Source organism: Gossypium hirsutum, chromosome D05 (assembly GCF_007990345.1).
Source record: "Gossypium hirsutum isolate 1008001.06 chromosome D05, Gossypium_hirsutum_v2.1, whole genome shotgun sequence".
In the NCBI taxonomy this organism is placed as follows: Eukaryota; Viridiplantae; Streptophyta; class Magnoliopsida; order Malvales; family Malvaceae; genus Gossypium; species Gossypium hirsutum.
Window position 1 is genome coordinate 8,255,444 of NC_053441.1, and position 20,220 is coordinate 8,275,663.

At 33.9% G+C, this 20,220-nt stretch overlaps 2 protein-coding genes across 5 annotated transcripts; one reads left to right on the plus strand and one right to left on the minus strand.

Annotated features, from left to right (window-relative positions):
• Positions 1–4,565: 4,565 nt before the first annotated feature.
• On the minus strand, positions 4,566–7,101 carry LOC107906181 (laccase-17). Its single transcript, XM_016833085.2, has 6 exons — positions 6,933–7,101; positions 6,697–6,848; positions 6,339–6,583; positions 6,123–6,251; positions 5,057–6,028; positions 4,566–4,963 (listed from the first exon to the last, which is right to left on the minus strand). Exons 1-6 carry the CDS (start codon positions 7,041–7,043, stop codon positions 4,833–4,835), a joined length of 1,740 nt encoding a protein of 579 aa, XP_016688574.2. The 5' UTR covers positions 7,044–7,101; the 3' UTR covers positions 4,566–4,832.
• Positions 7,102–13,475: 6,374 nt separating this feature from the next.
• LOC107906183 (kinesin-like protein KIN-5D) lies at positions 13,476–19,895 on the plus strand. 4 transcript variants are annotated; one of them, XM_041093520.1, is made up of 24 exons: positions 13,496–13,877; positions 14,006–14,078; positions 14,149–14,364; positions 14,452–14,581; positions 14,686–14,841; positions 14,957–15,433; positions 15,558–15,655; positions 15,742–15,898; positions 16,080–16,149; positions 16,252–16,328; positions 16,432–16,485; positions 16,564–16,644; positions 16,738–16,849; positions 17,101–17,187; positions 17,272–17,447; positions 17,531–17,692; positions 17,775–17,882; positions 17,969–18,127; positions 18,213–18,296; positions 18,386–18,591; positions 18,711–18,812; positions 19,046–19,155; positions 19,241–19,392; positions 19,483–19,895. In XM_041093520.1, the coding sequence occupies exons 3-24, from the start codon at positions 14,192–14,194 to the stop codon at positions 19,705–19,707; spliced, it is 3,156 nt and encodes a 1,051-aa protein (XP_040949454.1). In that variant the 5' UTR covers positions 13,496–13,877; positions 14,006–14,078; positions 14,149–14,191; the 3' UTR covers positions 19,708–19,895. The 4 variants fall into 4 exon arrangements, with proteins under 4 accessions (XP_040949452.1, XP_040949454.1, XP_040949453.1 ...); XM_041093518.1 differs by lacking the exon at positions 14,006–14,078 and having other exon boundaries at positions 13,476–13,723; XM_041093519.1 differs by lacking the exon at positions 14,006–14,078.
• The last annotated feature ends 325 nt before the right edge of the window (positions 19,896–20,220 follow it).

A 20,220-nucleotide genomic window follows, 5' to 3' on the forward strand; every position in this document is an offset into this window, starting at 1 on the left:
AATTTGTTTATCAAATAAAAATCTCATAGTTTAATTATTTAATTTAATAAATATCTTTAACTTAATAATAATAATTAGTAAATATTTATTTTAATATCATTTACATTTATTACAATTATACACATAAATATTATTACATTTGTACCTTATCATCATCATACACTTGTCATGTCTTTAATTTATTTATTATATAAAAACCTCATAATAATATTAATTCAATTAATAATTATAAAATATCTTAATACTTAAATTATAAGTAATTTAGGTGTTTAGTTTACAAATGTACAAATAAAATTTTTACACATGTATATTTTATTACGATATAATTGTCTACCATTTACTTTATTTAATAATAATAATAATAATATTAATAATATTAATAATATAAGACCATAATAATGGTTAATAATTATAATAATTATATATATAATATTTATGTATAACTTAAATAAAATCTTAGATTTTAATGCATAATATATGCCGCTCATTTCATATAAATGGCTTAATTGTCATTTTAACCCTTTTTACTTTCTTTTAATCTATAATTAGGCTTTCATTCTTTATTCAATTTGATCCTTTTTCCTAATTACTTTAAATTAGGCTAAATTCACTTAATTAATATCTAATTAAGCACTTAACTAAACTCATAACTACTTCTAATAATTATTTATGACTCAATTTACTAAGACGGAGGCCCGATATTATACTTTTCCGATGCCCGTGAATTTTGGGTCATTACATTATTAATGTGTTAAAATCCAAAAATCAAAGATATGATACAAGTTATAGAAAGCTTAGATATATATAACAATTTTAAACAGGATATAACTCTATACAAGTAGATGAATTAATCTACACATGCATTTAAAATATAATGAAGGCCATGGGTTTTATATATGGTTGTCTCATATTCTCATAGTTAGTGGAGATGCTGTTAGAACTTAGAAACACCCCATGAAGTAGGAACTCCATGTCCTGGAAGAAAGTAAGCTTTGGGTAATGTTGCCATGGACAAACCATGTCCTTAAGAACCAAATAAAGTCATCTACATGCACAATTGACTTATTCATCACCTTAGTTAGCCGAGTCAGGTCATGACTTGGTGCAATAACTTTTTCTCATACTCAAACTTAAATTTCATTCACTTCTGGTTTGTTTTTTATAATTTAAATCCCATCAAATTTACATTAGGAAAATGATGAAAAGGATTTACAAACACAAAGATTGAATAGAATATTTCATATCAATCAACTTGAAATTTACGTAAATTTATCGCAAAATTAGTGTCGGTATATTAAAATTATTTTTATATTAATAATTATATATAATTAATTTTTTATAAAATATTTTTTAAATTTTTTAATTTAAATTCTTCAACTCATGAACACGAAATTCGAATGGAGGAAAACAAATGAAAATTAATGTAAAAGGATGAATCCTAATGTTTGGCTAAAACCTTAGACGATGATGAAAACATTGAAAATAACTTGTGGAAATTAAGTGAGAATCCATAAGAATCACAATGAAAGAAGGGACACAACACAATAGTGGATTATCCTCTTCTCACGGTAGTAGGTCCACCGGAATGATCTCTCTCTCTCTCTCTCTATATATATATATAAGTAGTAAAAAATGGAGAAAAACATCCACTGGATCTGGGACTGGGAATTGATAGCCATGGAGACTAACTACTTTTATGCAACGTACTGGAGCTTCCAAGTAAATAAAGATTACTCGACGTTTCGATCGTTGGTTGGTCCACAATAACAAAGAGTACACTATTCGGAAGACAACGAAGAAACCCCTTCGCTATTTTCTTTAACAAATAACCATTTCCATCCACTTTGCAGCAGGTACTGCTGGCTTGATGCACCCATGTCTCAGCTCTGTAACCTTAAGCTTTGAAATGATTTCAACTTATACTCTCAACTATTTTGAACGTCAATATCATGTCTTTTTTAGAATTCATAAAAACAAAAATTTCAGTTCCAATGATAGAGAATCGAAAGCTGAATTACGGTCTAATCTCAAAGTAGGACTTCCCACAAATTTCGAGTACTAGTTCATGTTATTTTCGATATTTTAGCCAGGCTATAGAAATTAATCAATGCCTAAACTCCATTTGATAGGCTTTATTTATTGTGAGCAACGTGGGGCCAAAAAGAGGGGGAAAGAAAATAGATTGTGGGGATTTTCGGAGAAGTTATGATGTAAAGATAATAAAAAGGATGGCTGTAAAAATAATAAGCTCTCTGTAAGGAATGTGAAGAGATGGGGTCAACAGTGCTAAACAGTTCACCCACTACAATGAGTGATATTATAAGAGGCTCGTGGAGATCAGCATTTTGATTATAATATATAAATTAATTCATTATTTAAAAAATAATTAAAATTAAAATTCATAAAGTCAAAAAAATATGATTGATTGAGTTTTAGTTCAGCTGATGTCATTGTTGTTGTAATACTTTGAAAGATTTAATCATGTAAGTTAAGTGATTGAATAGTACAAGAATGGACTAAATTAACTTTCAATTTCAAATATTAAAAATTAATAAATTTAATTAATTAACTGAATAGCGGTGAAATAATATTAGAATAAAAAATATTATTATATAGAAAAACAAACTTTATATAATAAGATTTGAACTATATTTTATTTTCTATAGTGATGAAATTTATATTATATAATATACTTACCTTTTATAAACCTATAAGTGGAAAAAGGAAATCCTCACTAGAAGAATTTTACATGCAGTGCGGTGGAACTTTTTCCACAAGTGTCATTGAAAGCAATGGAAGGGAGCATTGTGATGATGTTTCAAAGTTATTTCCCATTTCCATATGAGGTAAAATTGTGGGGTGGGGGGTGATTTTTTGTTTCAAAGTAGGAACATGTCATTTTTGCTGCACTTACTAACTTGTCAGTCAAAACTTTTATGAAGCTAAAAGAAAAATAGAGCGTGGGATGATTTAGCCAAAAAGTGCTTGTGTTTTATGATTAACATCAAAGAAAGAAAGAAAAAAATCTGGTGATAGACAGAGACCTAACCATTATGTTAGTTCTTATCTTTCTTACTGGCAGGAGAAAAGTGAATGTCAAACTATCTAAACTGAAAGTTTGGTGCCTTAGATTTTTGACTTTGAAAGTTGAGCAATCCCAATCCCACATAATTAAAATGAGGAAAAAAAGACTTCGATGTTACCCTCCATAAACTCAACAAAAGTCTTGCAGAATTATGAAAAATACATACGGTGGAGAGTTTCCTACATCAAAGGGTCATATATGTATAACCTTGTGGAGAGTTTCCTACATCAAGGGTCATTTCCCAATAACATAAGCAATTAAAGTTTGTCGCGTTCATTGTTCTATCTTCAAAGAAGATTTGTTGGTGGGACTAATTGGGAGGTTGATGAATACTGTAATGGAGAAAAGAAGTGGCTAATATTTTGACCTTTTGAGGATAAGGTACAGCCAGAATTATAGTCCTTGTCATGTGGATATTTTCATTCTAAGTTAGGAAAATGATTTTATACAACTTCATAATTGATCCCTAGCTTAGGCAGTCAGTTACATATATGGATGATAATATATCCACTGATATGGTCAACTTCATCACCTCACTCTTGTTTTAGTTGGTTAGGCTTCTAATCATGGAACATCCTTGAAAATGATCAATTTTACCCTAAAGCTAGCTGACCGGTCTTGTTTGGACTACATTGATGATTCTTGCTGCTCTTATGTGAAGAAGAATGGTGATTAAATATGTTTTAAAAATTAATCAAAGGAGCCATGGATCCTACATGTTTTCAACTTAGCTGAATGCTTTACTGAACACTAGTAAATTTGTTGAAGCTGGCTTCCATGCTGCACAAGGAGCAGACCAAGCTATCGAGCCATGCAGATGCAACAGAAGCTCATGCTGCTGATTCATTTTGGTTACTTCAAATGTTTGTTTTGTTACTTAGTTTGATTTGAACTAAGTTGTCAATGTACTTGATATAATTGGGTAATGTTTGAGCTGATAAATCAGCTTTGTAAAGTGTACAAGTTAAGTTTAACAAGTTTCAATGTACTTAGTGGTAGTAGGTAGTGTTTAGGTAATCATTTTGCTTCACTTTGACCAGCTTATGTCTGGTATATGTATTGGCATTATGCCATTTTTATGTTAATGAAAAATTTATCAAAAGATTCATCATCAAACTCTCTCTTCTTGCTTTTCTTTTGTCTTTCAAGTTTGATTCTGTATTGTTTGCTCAGCAAGTATCGAGCCTTTAAGCTCAAGAAACTGCTTGCATCCCTCATTTTTGCATTCTCAGTTCCAACAAAATTTTAACGCAATCAATATGAGAGATAACTAGGAAACGTGTAACAATGTATTGGCAATTTCTATAATAAAGTGAATTTTTTTATTAGACTAGATCATATATATTTATCAAGATTTATGAAAGATTATTATAGCTAACTAGCTGTGTTGGTATCATTCAGGTTGAGCTGATCAATCAGGGCAATGGTAATGTCATGAAAAATAAAAGCAATAAATATACTATGAAGTAGTTGCAAATCGTATAGATATGCTTCAGAGGCTAAAATTGAATGAACAAAAGGATGCCAATATATTATTGAGACCTCTTTTATTGACATTTGCAAATGTCGTTACAAAATAAATTCCTCACTTAGATCTTAACTCCACACGAAACAAGAAAACAACTTTGGACCACTGATAGGCCAATGTCAGAAGCCAAAAAGAAAGGGTCAATAAATCAAAATAGTAGAAAAAGATTTGAGGGGTATGTTTTTGGTCAAACTGGACCCGAGAAATGAGTCATATTGATCAACATTTAGGAAGATCTGCTGGTGGAGGCAGCAATTTCTGATTAGGAAGTTCACCATCCAAGACAATCCAAGCCATCCTCAAGCCCCAGCTGGTGTGTACTTCTAGATGGCAATGCATGAACCATACCCCTGCAAGCATGTGGTTCTTGTTGTCATTGGTCATTATCATCAAATCTAAGCAAGAATTTGATGCATCTAATTTATGTTCAACATGTCACTTACCTGGATTGTCTGCTAGAAAACGAATGGCAACCCAACCACCTGATGGCACACCAACAGTGTTCCTTTCATTAGGGTCAATCAGGTTGAACTTTGCAGGGTCCTTATTTGGATCAAAGTTACCAAAACCCCGACCGACAACGAAGAAATTGAAGCCATGTAGATGAAGAGGGTGGCTTTCCGCTCCAAGGATGCTCGTGTCCTGCATAACTAGCTCCACAGAAGTGTTAAAAGGAAGCACTACTACCTTTGTTCCGTTGCTTACCATAGTATTGTTAGGTGGTGTGCCTGTATAGTTAAATGGAATTATAGGACTGCTAGGAAAATCAGGGACGTAAACCCCGTTTGATTGGCCGAAGAAATGAGCCTGGAGTAGTGCTGTAGTTGGCATTGCAAATGATACGTTATTGACTGAAGCTGCAAACTTGGTTCCATTAGGTCCTTGGCAGGTTTGGTTATGCTGGCATAGGCTGGTTCCAAGACCCACTGTGAAGAAAAAATGCTTATCAACCTTTTGGGGCACGTTGGCTGGATATTCTGCACTGGCCAGGCTACGGAGTTTATTCACGAAATTTGTAGCAAAGGAAGTGTCATTTAAAGCAGGTAGATTTGGTTTAAACAAGGGGAGCATTTTAATTGAGAGGCTTGAATGAAGGCTATTGGGCAGTGACTCGTATTCTAAGATGCCGGCAACAGTCGAATTATCAAATGTTCCTTGGCCTGTCACATATGGTCTAGCAGTCATGAAGAATGTGGCATTTGGATATCTTGGTTTAGTCTTAAGGATCACATTTGTGGTTTGACCAGGGGCAATGAGAAGTGTTTCAGTCTCAAATGGTTTAACATAAATGGCATCAACATCTACAACAGTTAGTGTGTGATTTGCTATGCTGAAGAAGAGCTCATCGTTGAGTGCCGCATTGATTAAACGCAGAAGGTAAGTCTTGCCAGGTTTCACCTTAAGCTTGAATGTATCTATCAAAATTATTAGCCCCCGCGTAAATCCCATAGCTCTGTAATTTATGTGGGTGTATATTTAGTTTAATACAAAGTTTTAGCTATTTTGTACCTTTGGCAGAGCAGTTATAAAGTGGTCCAGGAAGACCGTTGATGGTATAAGCATCAGAGACATTCGGGCCTCCACCAGTCTGGAGTGCCTGGGTAATTACAGCCTCAGGGTCTGTATTGAACCACTCTCCTACAATTTATCATAAAGGGGTTTGATTTGAGTTCGCAAAAATAAATGTAGAATCTTAATTGATCAGTTCATTGATGATTTCATTACCGAAAATGATGGGAACTTCCTTGTACGGCTTAGCAAAAGGGTAAGGAACGCCACGCTTGGGAAGAATGATAATGGGACCATAAAGAGTGGCTCTTAACCACGATATATGGGCGTGCCAGAAGAGAGTCCCTCTTTGGCCTACAATTGTGAAGTTGTAAACGTAGCTTTGACCAGTTTGTATGGGACATTGAGTCACATATGCTGGCCCATCTGCCCACCCACTTCGAAGCTGTCGAATGCCATGCCTGTTTAACACCACCACGACATGCAGTTTAGACCTTCCCTCATTAACCATACGAGATCATTTATTTAACTTGTAATATCTGCAGAATATCATTTTCAAAGTAAACTTCAATACCAGTGAATAGAAATATTGTTAGGCACATGGTTAACCACTTTTATTAGAAGCTGATCACCCTCCCTTGCTACAATGCGTGGCCCTGGAAATTGTCGATTCACTGAAACAATGCTCCTTGTACGGCACAAACGTGTCACATTATACAACTTGATCTACAAAATGGTCAAGGTTCACCAAATTTAGAAGTCCTAAGCAAACATATCTCTGATTGATAATCATACCAAATTAAAACATACATCAAACTTGTAGTGCCTGGTGATCCCAAGTACGGGGTCAGCAAGTAGACAGAGTGTGAAAAATGAGAAGAAAACCAGAAATGGTGGTGATGAAATAAGAGGAACTGCCATTTCTTTTTCTTGGTCTGATTTCTCTTCCTTTTCGGGTGAACTTTGAACTACTCCTTGAGTATATGTATTCATTGAAGCATACAATAAAGTATATATATAGTAAATGAAAAGGTTGTTTGGTGTGTACTTTTGTTGATTAGGTGATGGAAACTCTCTCTCTGTTTAAATTGAAAAAAAAAAAAAAAAAAACCCCGTAGCTTCAATGTAGACTTCAGTATGATCCGGAATCAGTTGTTAGAACAACTTTAGAGTGGTGTCAAAGATAAGTCAAATCTTTATATTTTAACAAAGAATTCTATATTACATGAATGTTCTGCTATTTCCCATAATGTACGTGATTTTGAGCAATTTTCTATGTTAGTAGTAAAAACCCACATTGTCTTCATGGGTGAAACTTGGAACCAACGAAGAAATTCTGTAACATTATTATTAGCCCCAAACATGTCAGTAGTAAAAAGAGGCTAATCAAGGCAAACTTTTCAGAATGAAAAAAAGTGTGAATTTCAATATTTGGACAAACCGATTATGTCAATGTTGAGATTCGAATCTAAACTCGGGTCTAGTTTTGGATTCACCACAATGGGTTTTTAACCTGAAGAGTTTATATGGTTATAAATGATGGATTGAAAACCTAAATCGTGGATTGACATTATCCAGAAGCCTCAACCGTTATGCTTTGTGGCAAAGCAAATTTCAGGGTTTACATCAAGCAGTCATTTCAGAGTTAGATGCCATGCTATTCTTTTTCCATTTTAATTAAGAACAGGTCATGGAGAAATAAGGAGAGAACCCCCATTGAAGCAACTGTTGTACAAGCAAAAACAGACTTAAATCTGCAGAAGTTAAGCTTCTGTTTAAAGGGATATATATATAAACTGGACTGGAGATTAGCTTGATTAAAACATATGGAATATGATATCGTACTGTTATATTGTATCAATTACTGAATTGGACTTTTACATGCCAACCACTCTCTCTTTCTCCCCCCAAAAAAGCAAAGATCATGCAAGCTTTCAAGTATGTCTTTTACAGTTTTATGGCTTAAAAAGAAAGCAGTTGAAAGTCTTTTTCTTTTTCTCTCCAGCATTAATTGTTTATTAAGGATTATCATGGCATATTAGTATTTTTACGTAGAGACATTCATGTCAAACATTCTTGAGTATTATTGCCTAAAATTTTGCATTTATTTCATATTAGAAACTTGTCGTGCTCTTGCAGTTTAAAGCAGTCTCATATGAAAATTTTCTCCTCTTTAACAGAGGAGTAAGATCAGGAAGAAGGAAAAAAGAAGGATTATTAAGTATAAAAGAAGATTTCAAAGCTGCAACTTCCATATGGATTATTTTGAACAGATTTTTAAGCTTAGTTTGTCATGAAGTCTGTTGATGATTTTTGGGGTGATTGATGGTTGCCTGATGGAAAGAAGGGGCTTCCTCCGGCACGCTCCAGTCTCCTCTACTTAATTCTAACATGAAATTTGAAGGCTTGCAAACATAGGGTAATAGTCTGATGGGCCTATTGGATCTAGTTTCATGTTGGACCTTAACACAGTCCAAAGAGGCAACATGTTTTTCTGCTTCTCATAAAGGACAAATGTTTTCAAAATCTTTTTATTACCCTTATATTATGATATTGGTACGGCCCAATACAAACTTAAGTAAACTGTCATTGCCACGAGAGCCAGCCCTTTTGGGTAAATGGCCCATCAAGTCCACCCATAATGGAACATATCTGTATGAAGTGTCAAGAGTATTGCAGGCAATAAAAAGTGGTGTGTTGCTGGAACTTGGCTTGCTCTGGTTTGAGCTTTGGATCCCTTTGGCTTACGAAACTTGATTGGCTCCTGCTCTTTTCGTCTTCCAGCTTCAGAGTTTTGTGTTTTTCACTTTTCAGACCAATGCTTGAGTCTCTTTTTTGGTGCTATTTTGATATGGCCGATCATTGTTATTAGCAAGCATACCGTGTTTGGCTGTTTGCATCCTCTTCTTCTGCAATCTCTCTCTCTTTGAGGGGAAAAAAAAACAAATTCTGTTTTTACGTTAAAAAAAATGTTAGCATTTGCTTCTCATTGCGTCCTATTTGACTGATTTTTAGAATCAAGGGAACTGAAAAAACATGTGAAATTGTACCGCTGCGACTAAGTTTCATGGATACTGAACAAATGTGCTAGAAAATATTATTCTAAAATATAGTGATATAATTCTCTAAAGGTTTTTCTTTTATGTATGCATACAAATATAACACTAACATATGCTCAGGCATGTATTCTATAGAGGAAGCCGATGTGCTGATACTCTAATTAGGTTAAGAAATATTTTCATACTTCACTTTCCTTGGATGTTTTATTTTCTATCTACTCTAGTTTTAATGCATTTTAGTTGTGTTTGTAATTTTCCTCCTAACTTTTTGTTACCACTGTTGCGTGATGATGCCAGTGGTGAATGGTTGTGATTCGCATTGTCTCCTGAATTTTAATATTATGTTCCTATCCCTACCAAAATAGACATTAATATCATAGAAAAATTGTCTCGGCTTCGAAAATATCCATCGCCAGGGCCTAGTTCTCGACCACCACTACTCTCCAAAGCTAGCCAACAATCGACATCCTAGAATTGGAATTAGTTTACACAATATGTGTCTTATGATATCTCCATTTTCTCCTCCATTTACCAAACAAACAACTGATGTTCCGATGCAGCAGCAACTTTCAACATGGGGCTGCCATCATTTACTTCGCTGGACTGTCGAAAAGCTATGGACCCTGATGATTTCTTATATCAATACTCATCGCTCACCATGGGGACCATTTCTCATTTCCCTTCCAAGCAATTACAATTACAAATTATGATTAATCGAGATAAGTTGTAAACCCATAATAATAACACTATCACCTAACCTTACTCATCTTTTGTTTGAAATTTTTCTCACTGTTTGGCCATGCTTTGTGAGGTAAGCAAACATGTTCCTTCCATGTTTATAATATTTCTTTTCTTTTCTTTCCACATAAATACTTTTATCATGTTAAACTAATGTTTTCAGAAAAATTGAGAAAAAAGAGAGTATAAGTAGTATATTTATAAGCGCAGTTGGTTTGAGCTAATCTGACCCATGAAATCCAGCTTAATGGATCCAGTTCAACCATTTACACGTGCTGCCCAATTATGTAGCATAGGACCGTGAACTCTCAAGCCTCAGCTGAAAACTATGTATGTTACTTAATTACTACTTCGTGTTTACTTGGTAATGGTCCCACTTACTCAAGTCTCTTACTGCTTAGAAATCTTCGCTCTGTCGCTTCAACCACAAGTACTTGGCCGACTCAAAGATTCCATTTCGAGAAACTACACATCAAATATTGTACACTAAAATCTGCATCGTAGTAGGGCTAAATATCTCGAATTGCAAACTTGTTATATATAAATTAACCTGCTGGGATAAGTTTTCTCATATTATTTCTACTTGGATTCCATTGGTATTTGGTTTGTCTTTCAGCTGCTTCCTCTTTAACCAATAAAAATCTCAAGGCACCCATCAAAACCCCAAACATGGGATTGCATCTCACCAAACTTACAGCTTTTATCAATTAAATTTATGTAAAATACTCGTATGAATTTGGATAATTTAAACAGCAGCAATCATCCATCAAATTACTTTTGCTAAAGGATAATATATTGTTCACGGTGGAAAATACTGGGTTTGAAATGCATATCTTAGAGAGAAAAAAAGAGGGAAAAAGGTTGGTTAAGAAGAAGCAGTGAAGTAAAGCATAAGAAGCAAATAAATACATACAGAGAGCATGTTCCAAGTAACTAAACAGTTGTTCTACCTTACAGAATGACAGGTAACATCTATTGCATGCTGCTGCATTTCTCTACTTTTGCAGAGAAAAAGGGATAAATTAAGCTTTGCCATATTCCTTATACCCCATAGCCATGTGAGATACAGTTATCCTGTCCAAAGTTTGGAGCAGTTAAATGACAGATCGTAAGCTAATTACTTTGCTCTGAATTTTCATGTTTTGGAGGCACCATCACAAGAAATCTTGTAACTTATTGAAACAAAATTTGTACTTAATTGTGTCATTAGCGAGCTTTTAATATGTAAATGGACAATCCTTTCTGAAGATTAGGTGAAGGTAACTTACATGTTAATATGGAATTAATCCTTGCACGTGCATGGATCTGATTTCGATAAAGGAGTCAAAGAATTATATTGTATTAGTTCGGATATAATATAACACATCACGCAAAAACGAACACGATATAATACACCAAAAATAATAATAATATATACCAAATGCCAAGTCTATAATGCCTTCAATTTCACTGCAGCAAAGCAACTAGCTAATCAGCATTAGATCAGTGTTCTACTAACTCTATATTCTTTATTATTTATAATTTAAGATTTTCACTTCTAATTTTTATTTTACTTTTTATTACCGTGATAATTTCCACTTGAATATAATACAATGTGTGTATATATATATATTCTTCTAATTAAGAAGGCATTAGAATTTATATTATTGAGTGGAGAAAGTATATAGAAGGAAGCAATAGGCATGTGCCTCCTCACATCACTCTTTATCATGTGGGGGCGTCTTTGCCACCACATTCAAACCCCACTTTGCTTTCCTTTTTCCATTATTATCACCATTTTTTTTTCTTTTTAGTTTATCCCAAATTCCAAACCATTTTTCGAGATTTTCCCAAATCCCAAATTAGAACCTCCTGATTTAGCAAGAAAAATTATTCTCCAATTTAAATCTTGTAGGTTGCTAATTAATTAAGTTAATTATGCTTGTTTGAAGTTAAATAGTTTGCTAGAGACACTTAATTTGCATTCTAACCGTTGATCCTTTTAGGGTAAGTGTCTTAATCTTTTTAAATTGGTGTTTGGTTCACTTATTCTTTCAATTCTTAGATTTTTCCTTCATTTTCTCAAAAAAAGAAGCTAAGAACATGTTGCTAACTTGTTTAATACTACAAAACAAATACTTCGTCTAGGCAAAGGCAAGCAATCCTTGAAAAAAACACAAATAAAGAAATACGATTATGAGTAAACTGCATTAAAAAATTATTAGTAATATTACATTTTAATTATTTAGCTTTAAAATCTTATAAAATACTCATTGAACTATTTGAAATTTTTTATTTAAATTAATAAACTATTTGAAAGTTTTTATTTTAAGTTATTGGGTGGTTAAGTTTTCTGTTTTAAAGTTCGATTAGTCAGCTCGAAGTGACGATTCAACAATCGGTTTTCGATTGTTTTGATTTTGGTTCGCAATTTTATAATGTTTAATATTAGTTCATGAAAAAAACTAAACAATAAAAAATAAGGAAAATGAGGGTTTTCGATTGGTGCAGATAAGAGCAATAACAATTTTACTTGACCAATAATTTAAATAAAAATTTTTAAATAATTTAATGATAATTTTATAATTTTTTAAAATTTAATGATGAAATGGTTTAAAAACAAGCAAACAAACAAACCATCAATTTTAAACCAAAACGACTTTAATAAATAAATAATACACTCACCCTCCATAGCAGTTATTGATTGGTGCTTTCGTCTCATGCATGAAGAAGGCGTAACGAGTGAAATTTAGGTAAGAAATCTTATATTTCCTTTTGAAATGCTAACAAAAGTAGTTACCTAATTATCCCAAGAAAGGGAAACAACACAAACAAAAGGAAATAGTGATTTTATTTTATTCATAAAAACATTACCATCTTTTTTTTTGTATAAAACCTAAAGTTTTTTCATATTCCTCCTTAAATAGGAAGAAAATTACAAGTGATTTATAATTACAAGTACATCTAAATAATTATTATAAAACATAATTTGATGATTGGAATATATTCAAATATTGGATCTAAATATGATTTATTCATTTCTAAATTTCATTACCACATTAAATCGATGTTAAATATTTTCCCAAGTTGCTAAACTTTTTAAGAGATTGTGATTTAAATGGACATATTTCAATTTCAAAAAGTTTTGGAAAAAAATAAAGCATATTAATTGATTTAGTTTTGGCATTTTCAACAAATGTTTCTTACATAGCCCACCATATTCACATGAAAAATTTTACTTATATTTTTTCAAAAATCAAAATTTCTTCCATTCAAATAAAAAAGATTTAATACAAGACAAAATTAGGTATTAAAATTCAAAATTAATTAAACTGACAAAAAGCTTGTAATGGGTCCATCGGTTCTTAGCGGCTCCCAGGCCCCAATAGCAATCAATATCTTCAAAGCAAAACTTTAATTAATTGCATACTTAACTAACTTCCTCTCAGATTTAGAAAAGTGGTAATCTCGTAATATATGGAAAAGTGGGAGGCAATTTCCCGAAGCTCCGATATCCGTTTTTCTTTTTTCGAAAATTTTCAAAATGCCTTTATTATTCCCTTTTCGCTTTTGTTTTTCCATTTATAACGGTCAGAAATTATCCTTTTAACGCCGTTAACCTCAACATTTCTCCGAACTTATTGCCGTCCCATCACAGTCAAACCATACTAACGCCGTCAAAAAGCTCCAGGCTTGAGGCTCCCTCTCTTCATTCTCAAGCTCTTTCATGCTTATTTTAAAAAGAGGAATAAAACAAATCTTTTTCTCTATCTAAATTCGTTGCCATTTGATTGTCCATTCAACTCGCCGGCATTTCTAAACATTGTAAGTGTTCACTGAAGAATTTTCGTCGCCGATTCTCCTGTTCTTTTTATGAAAGGAAAAAACTCCGAATCTGTTAATTCCGATCCGAATCTATACATAAATTTCAATCACATTTTGTTGATTTTCCTTCTTCTTCTTTTTTAATCTGGATAAGGTAATTGTTTCTTCTTTCAATTCTAATGTAAAACATTAACATTTTTGTTGCTCTTTTTATTAATAATTTTTTTCTTTCTATATTTATCAAAGTGATGATCTTATATAGCTGAATAATTGATTCATCAGTGTCAACTCAATGAGTTTCAGCTTTTCTTCGATCACGGTGTACTGAAAGGCTTTCAGATTCATTAAAAGAAATGTAATAAATGCATTTATATCTTGAAGTAATACTACGTCATTTTCACTGAATCCGAGTTGGCTCAGTGTAGTTACAAAGTGCTTTGAATCGCACAATCGTTAAAGCTCTCAGCAATGGAATCTTCACAGCATCAAAGGAGAGGAGGAGGATTTGTGTCGCTATCTCCATCACAAACGCCACGTTCAAACAATAAACCGGTGCGAGATCTGCGATCGAGTGATTCCAATTCAAGCTCCAAACATGATAAGGATAAGGGCGTTAATGTTCAGGTCATTTTACGTTGCAGGTCAGTTTTTCCCCATGATTTTTAATTAGTTCTTTAATTTGAATAAGATTAATGATATCAATACAATTTTGATTTTTTTTTCCATAGGCCGTTGAGTGCAGAAGAAATGAGAATACATACACCAGTGGTGATATCGTGTAATGAAAGTAGACGAGAAGTTTGTGCTGTACAGAATATTGCTAATAAGCAAATTGACAGGACCTTTCTTTTTGACAAGGTTCCATTTCTTTTTTTTTTCTTTTTTTGTTTGTTTTATTTGAAGTTAGAGAAGAATTTGATATCGAGTGACGATTTATAATGTTGGAGGATTGTTTCTTTTAGGTCTTTGGTCCATCGTCTCAGCAAAAGGAGTTATTTGAATTGGCTGTCTCTCCAATTGTGAATGAAGTTCTCGAGGGTTATAATTGCACTATCTTTGCATATGGTCAGACGGGAACTGGAAAGACGTACACAATGGAAGGAGGGGCAAGGAAAAAGGTTCACTTTTTGTGTTCTATTTTAATCCTAATTTTCCTAATTCATATATGAATTTCATTTTTTTTTGGCTAGCTTTCAATTCTACAATTCTAAGTGAAACTTCTGATTTATGCAGAACGGGGAATTTCCAAGTGACGCTGGTGTTATTCCCAGAGCTGTTAAACAAATTTTTGATATATTAGAAGCTCAAAGTGCTGAATATAGTATGAAAGTTACATTTCTAGAGCTTTACAATGAGGAAATAACAGATCTTTTGGCACCAGAGGAAACTACAAAATTCATTGATGATAAATCTAAGAAACCCATTGCCCTTATGGAAGATGGAAAAGGGGGAGTTTTTGTCAGAGGCTTGGAAGAAGAACTAGTAACTACTGCTAATGAAATTTACAAAATCTTGGAAAAAGGTTCTGCTAAACGGCGTACGGCTGAGACTCTACTTAACAAACAAAGTAGTCGATCTCATTCTATATTTTCTATTACAATCCACATAAAGGAGTGCACTCCAGAGGGGGAAGAGATGATTAAATGTGGAAAGCTAAATCTTGTCGACCTTGCTGGTTCTGAGAATATTTCACGATCTGGGGCGCGAGAGGTATTGCAGCACCACCCTTATTGTATATAATTTTCTTTCTTTTCAGAGATTGTAATTTGATATTAACTGTGTTAGAATATTTAGAGCTTTCAAGTGTCGATCTCAAAAAAGTTAACTCTTACAGGGCAGAGCAAGGGAAGCTGGAGAGATTAATAAAAGCTTGCTCACTCTTGGTCGTGTTATCAATGCTCTCGTTGAGCACTCAGGTCATGTTCCATATAGGTATGAATTATCAATAGGTAAAAATTTCTCATATGCAGTTGCTCGTGTTTTAGATAAGATCTATAAAATAAATTTGCAAATGGCAGAGATAGCAAACTAACAAGACTGCTGAGGGATTCATTGGGAGGGAAAACCAAAACATGTATAATTGCCACAGTCTCACCATCCATCCATTGTCTGGAAGAAACACTCAGCACTCTAGATTATGCTCATCGTGCCAAGAATATCAAGAACAAACCAGAGGTCAGTGTCCTAGTCACCAGGATCACCTTTTGAGCTTTTTGTTCCTAAATTTTTTCGCATTATAAAGCTGAATTTGTCCCATTTCTCTTTTCTAGCAAGTTATTGCTTTAAAAAAAAAAAGCAAGTTACTTTTTTTCCTAATGGCAACATGCTGAAATTAATTGAATTGTTATTATTACAGATTAACCAGAAGATGATGAAATCTGCTTTAATAAAAGATCTATATTCTGAAATTGATCGGCTAAGGCAAGGTAGTTGACTGCTCCTAAATTTTTTGTCAAGAATACTTAATTTCCCCATCCATTGGTTCTTATATGTGATGAATTTTTGCTGCCCTTTTTATGCTTAATCAGAGGTGTACGCTGCAAGAGAAAAAAATGGGATTTATATTCCACGAGATCGCTATCTCCATGACGAAGCAGAAAAGAAGGTTGGATTTCTGACAATACGATTGAGTGGTAGAATTATTTGTCCCGATTTCATGGTGCATTAGATTTATTAGCATTACTAACAAATGTTAACTTTTACCTTAGGCTATGGCTGAAAAAATAGAGCGCATGGAACTTGTGTCAGAATCTAAGGAGAAGGTACATTTCATCAAAATCATTTCTTTTATTTCTGACTATGGTTTAGAGGTCAAAGCTTATTTCTCTACTTTTGTGCAGCAAATTACTGAGCTTCTGGAACTCTACAATTCACAGCAGATGTTGACTGCAGATTTAAGTGAGAAACTTGGAAAGACAGAGGTATTACAGTTTTGCATGATCAACTTACAAATGTCATACTAGCTCTTTTCTTCTCCCATATTGTGACAGAACTGAACTTGCCTACTTTTTCAGAAAAAACTGGAGGAAACTGAAAATGCGTTGTTTGATCTTGAAGATAAACATAGACAAGCAAATGCAACTATTAAAGAGAAGGAATTTTTAATATCTAATCTCCTTAAATCTGGTGAGTTGAAATATGACCTGCTTCTTTATTCTTGGGCACTTTATTTCTCTTTCATTTTCTTCACTCAATGGTTGTCTTTTCACAAGGTAAGGTCTTCATGAGATGTAAATGTGTTCTTTCTGATGATAAATATGATATAATATCTTCACTCAATTGTCTTTCTCTAGTTTGAACTCATGCCAGCCTATGTGAAAGTTTCTGATACTAATATAAAGTTTCTGATACTAATATGCCCATTGCTAATTTTTCAGAGAAAGCACTTGTTGAGCGTGCTTTTGAACTCCGAGAAGAGCTTGAAAATGCTGCTTCAGACGTCTCAGATTTGTTTGCCAAGATCGGTTGGTATCTTTCAGAGTGCACATTGTTTTGGCATGGTTGTTCTATGAACTAATGGTTTCTTTTCAAATTCTGTTTGTTTTCAGAAAGGAAGGATAAAATTGAGGATGGAAATAAAGCACTTATCCAGAAGTTCCAGTCCCAGTTGACCCAGCAGCTTGAAATTTTGCATAAGACGGTGGCAGCTTCTGTGACTCAACAAGAGCAGCAACTGAAAGACATGGAGGAAGATATGCAGTCCTTTGTATCAACAAAATCAGAGGTATGGTTCCAAACATCACCTTTGAACATATTCTATGACTTGATTGATAGTTCTCTAATGGCTTTACCTGTCTATAACTGAAGGCTATGGAAGAACTTCAAGGAAGGTTGGGGAAGTTGAAGAGCACATATGGTTCGGGAATCAAAGCATTGGACAATATAGCTTTAAAGCTTGATGGGAACTCCAAGTCAACTTTTGGTGATCTAAACTCTGAAGTTTCCAAGCACTCACATGACCTGGAAGACGTAAGTAATCTTAAGATGGCTAGTTTTTAAGTGAACCTTCTTTTTGTACTTCTGCTTATGAAGTTATTTTCTAATGGTTCAGCTCTTCAAAGGAATTGCTTCCGAAGCTGATGCATTACTTAATGACCTTCAAAGTAGTCTTTACAAGCAAGAAGAGAAGCTAACTGCATTTGCACAACAGCAGCGTGAGGTTTGTAAATTATTGCTTCGTGTCTCAGCTGACCTGTAACTGAGAGCTGTTGAGTGTAGATTCACTTATTTCTATGCAATATACAGGCACATTCCAGGGCCGTAGATAATGCAAGGGCAATTTCTAAAATAGCAGTGAATTTCTTTGCGACTTTAGACATGCATGCATCCAAGCTGACCAAAATCGTGGAAGAAGCACAAGCCGTAAATGACAACAAGCTGTCTGAATTTGAAAAGCAGTTTGAGGTTGGTTATTGTTCTTAGTTCGATATTATATGCATTTTACTAAAGCCTGTTGCAGTTAAATTTAATACATTGTATTATATTGTAGGAATGTGCTGCTTATGAAGAGAAGCAGTTGCTACAAAAGGTTGCAGAGCTGCTAGCAGGTTCAAGTGCTAGGAAGAAAAAACTGGTACCGACTTATATATATCGTAGGAGTGTGTTGTTGATAATTGAAAACCGTTTTGGGGGGAATAAGTTCCTTTTTTCTATCTGCTTTAGGTCCAAATGGCGGTCCATGATCTGCGGGAAAATGCATCGAGCAAAACCAGTGAGCTACAGAAAGAATTGTCTACCATGCAAGAGTCCACTTCTGTTGTCAAAACAGAATGGAATATTCACATGGAAAGCACAGGATCCCACTATGTTGAAGATACTTCTGCTGTAGAATGTGGAAAGAAAGACATGGAAGATGTTCTTCAAAACTGGTACCGGTTGTTTTTGTGATGATGACATATTAGATACATTTTTCCCTGGCATCAGATCTCTGCTTTTAATGTGTTTTGTTTTTTTTTTTTACTGACCACTCTACGAAATTGCTGTGCAGTTTGAAGCAAGCAAAAATGAGTGCTCAGCAGTGGAGGAATGCTCAGGAATCCCTTCTTAGCCTAGAAAAGAGAAATGTCGATTCTGTGGATTCCATCGTTAGGTATGCTACCACCTCAAAAGTCAAAACTGTTATTTCAACTGTTTATTTTTCTTCAAAGCCCAGTATTTGACATCCATATCTCTGACATGTGTGCTGGGAAGGATCCTTTAACTATATAGGAAAACTTAGAAAGTAACATACCTCGTATCAGACTTAACTCATGTCTGAGTAACATAACCTCAAAATTTTCACATCTAGATCACTGATATTCTTCTTCCTTTTTATTCAACCAGTGGAGGGATGGAAGCCAATCGGATATTCCGTGATCAATTCTCTTCTGCTGTATCCACTGCTCTTGAAGACGTAGACACAGCAAACAACAGTTGCCTAACATCCATCGATCGTAACTATCTAGATTTGTCCAACACAAATGAAAATCAGATATTTCTAGGAATTTCCTTAAACTGATCAAACAAAAATCCTTGCAGATTCATTACAACTTGACCGTGATGCTTGTGGGAACTTGAATTCTATGATATCTCCTTGTTGTGACGATTTGAGAGGCCTGAAAAGTGGTCACTACGACAAGATTGTAGAAATTACAGAGAATGCTTCACAATGCCTCGAGGATGAATACATGGTAAAGACTCTAAAACCTCGTCCCCACTCGATTATGGTTAGAAAAATCAGACAATTCCTTACTAAAACGTTATTATCTTGTAAACCATAGGTGGACAAGCCGTCTTGTTCGACTCCAAGGAAGAGGTCATTCAACCTTCCAAGTGTTTCATCCATTGACGAACTCAGAACTCCTCCATTCGACGAGTTATTGAAGTTGTTTTGGGAAGCAAAATCTGCAAAACTAGCGAATGGAGATGTAAAACACATGCTGGCAGCATATGAAGCAGCCCAGGCCTTGAAAGACTCCAGAGTTCCACTCACTGCTATTAACTAAAAGTGAGAGATGGAAAGGAACAAACATATTTAAGAAAACAAAGGCTTAGTATAGTGTTAAGAACAAAAGGTGTGTACAGATTCAGAACCATTCCACTCTTTTTTTCTTTCTTGTATTTCATTAATTGTTTGTTTGCTTGTTGGATTCAGCAAATTATCACATATACATACTAAATCAGATTTTCTTCTCTTCTTTTCTCTCTTTTGTCGTTTATCTGTGTTTTTCTGGACATGTATTCAAGCATGTATATGAGATATGAAAAAGTTTTTTAAAAAATGCCGTTAAAAAATTGAATATGCTCAATACTGATTCAGATAACATAGAAAATCTAGAAGAAACAAAACCAGGATTAAAGCTTTGTATGGTAGGCAGATAGAAATTCTATAGATACAAAATTGGATGATGAAAAAGGTTTCGGACATTCATCAATAACGTTAAAAATATAATATGATTTTAATATTTTATGATTATAATGTAATATTTTAGCATTATAATTTTTTATAAATTAAAAAG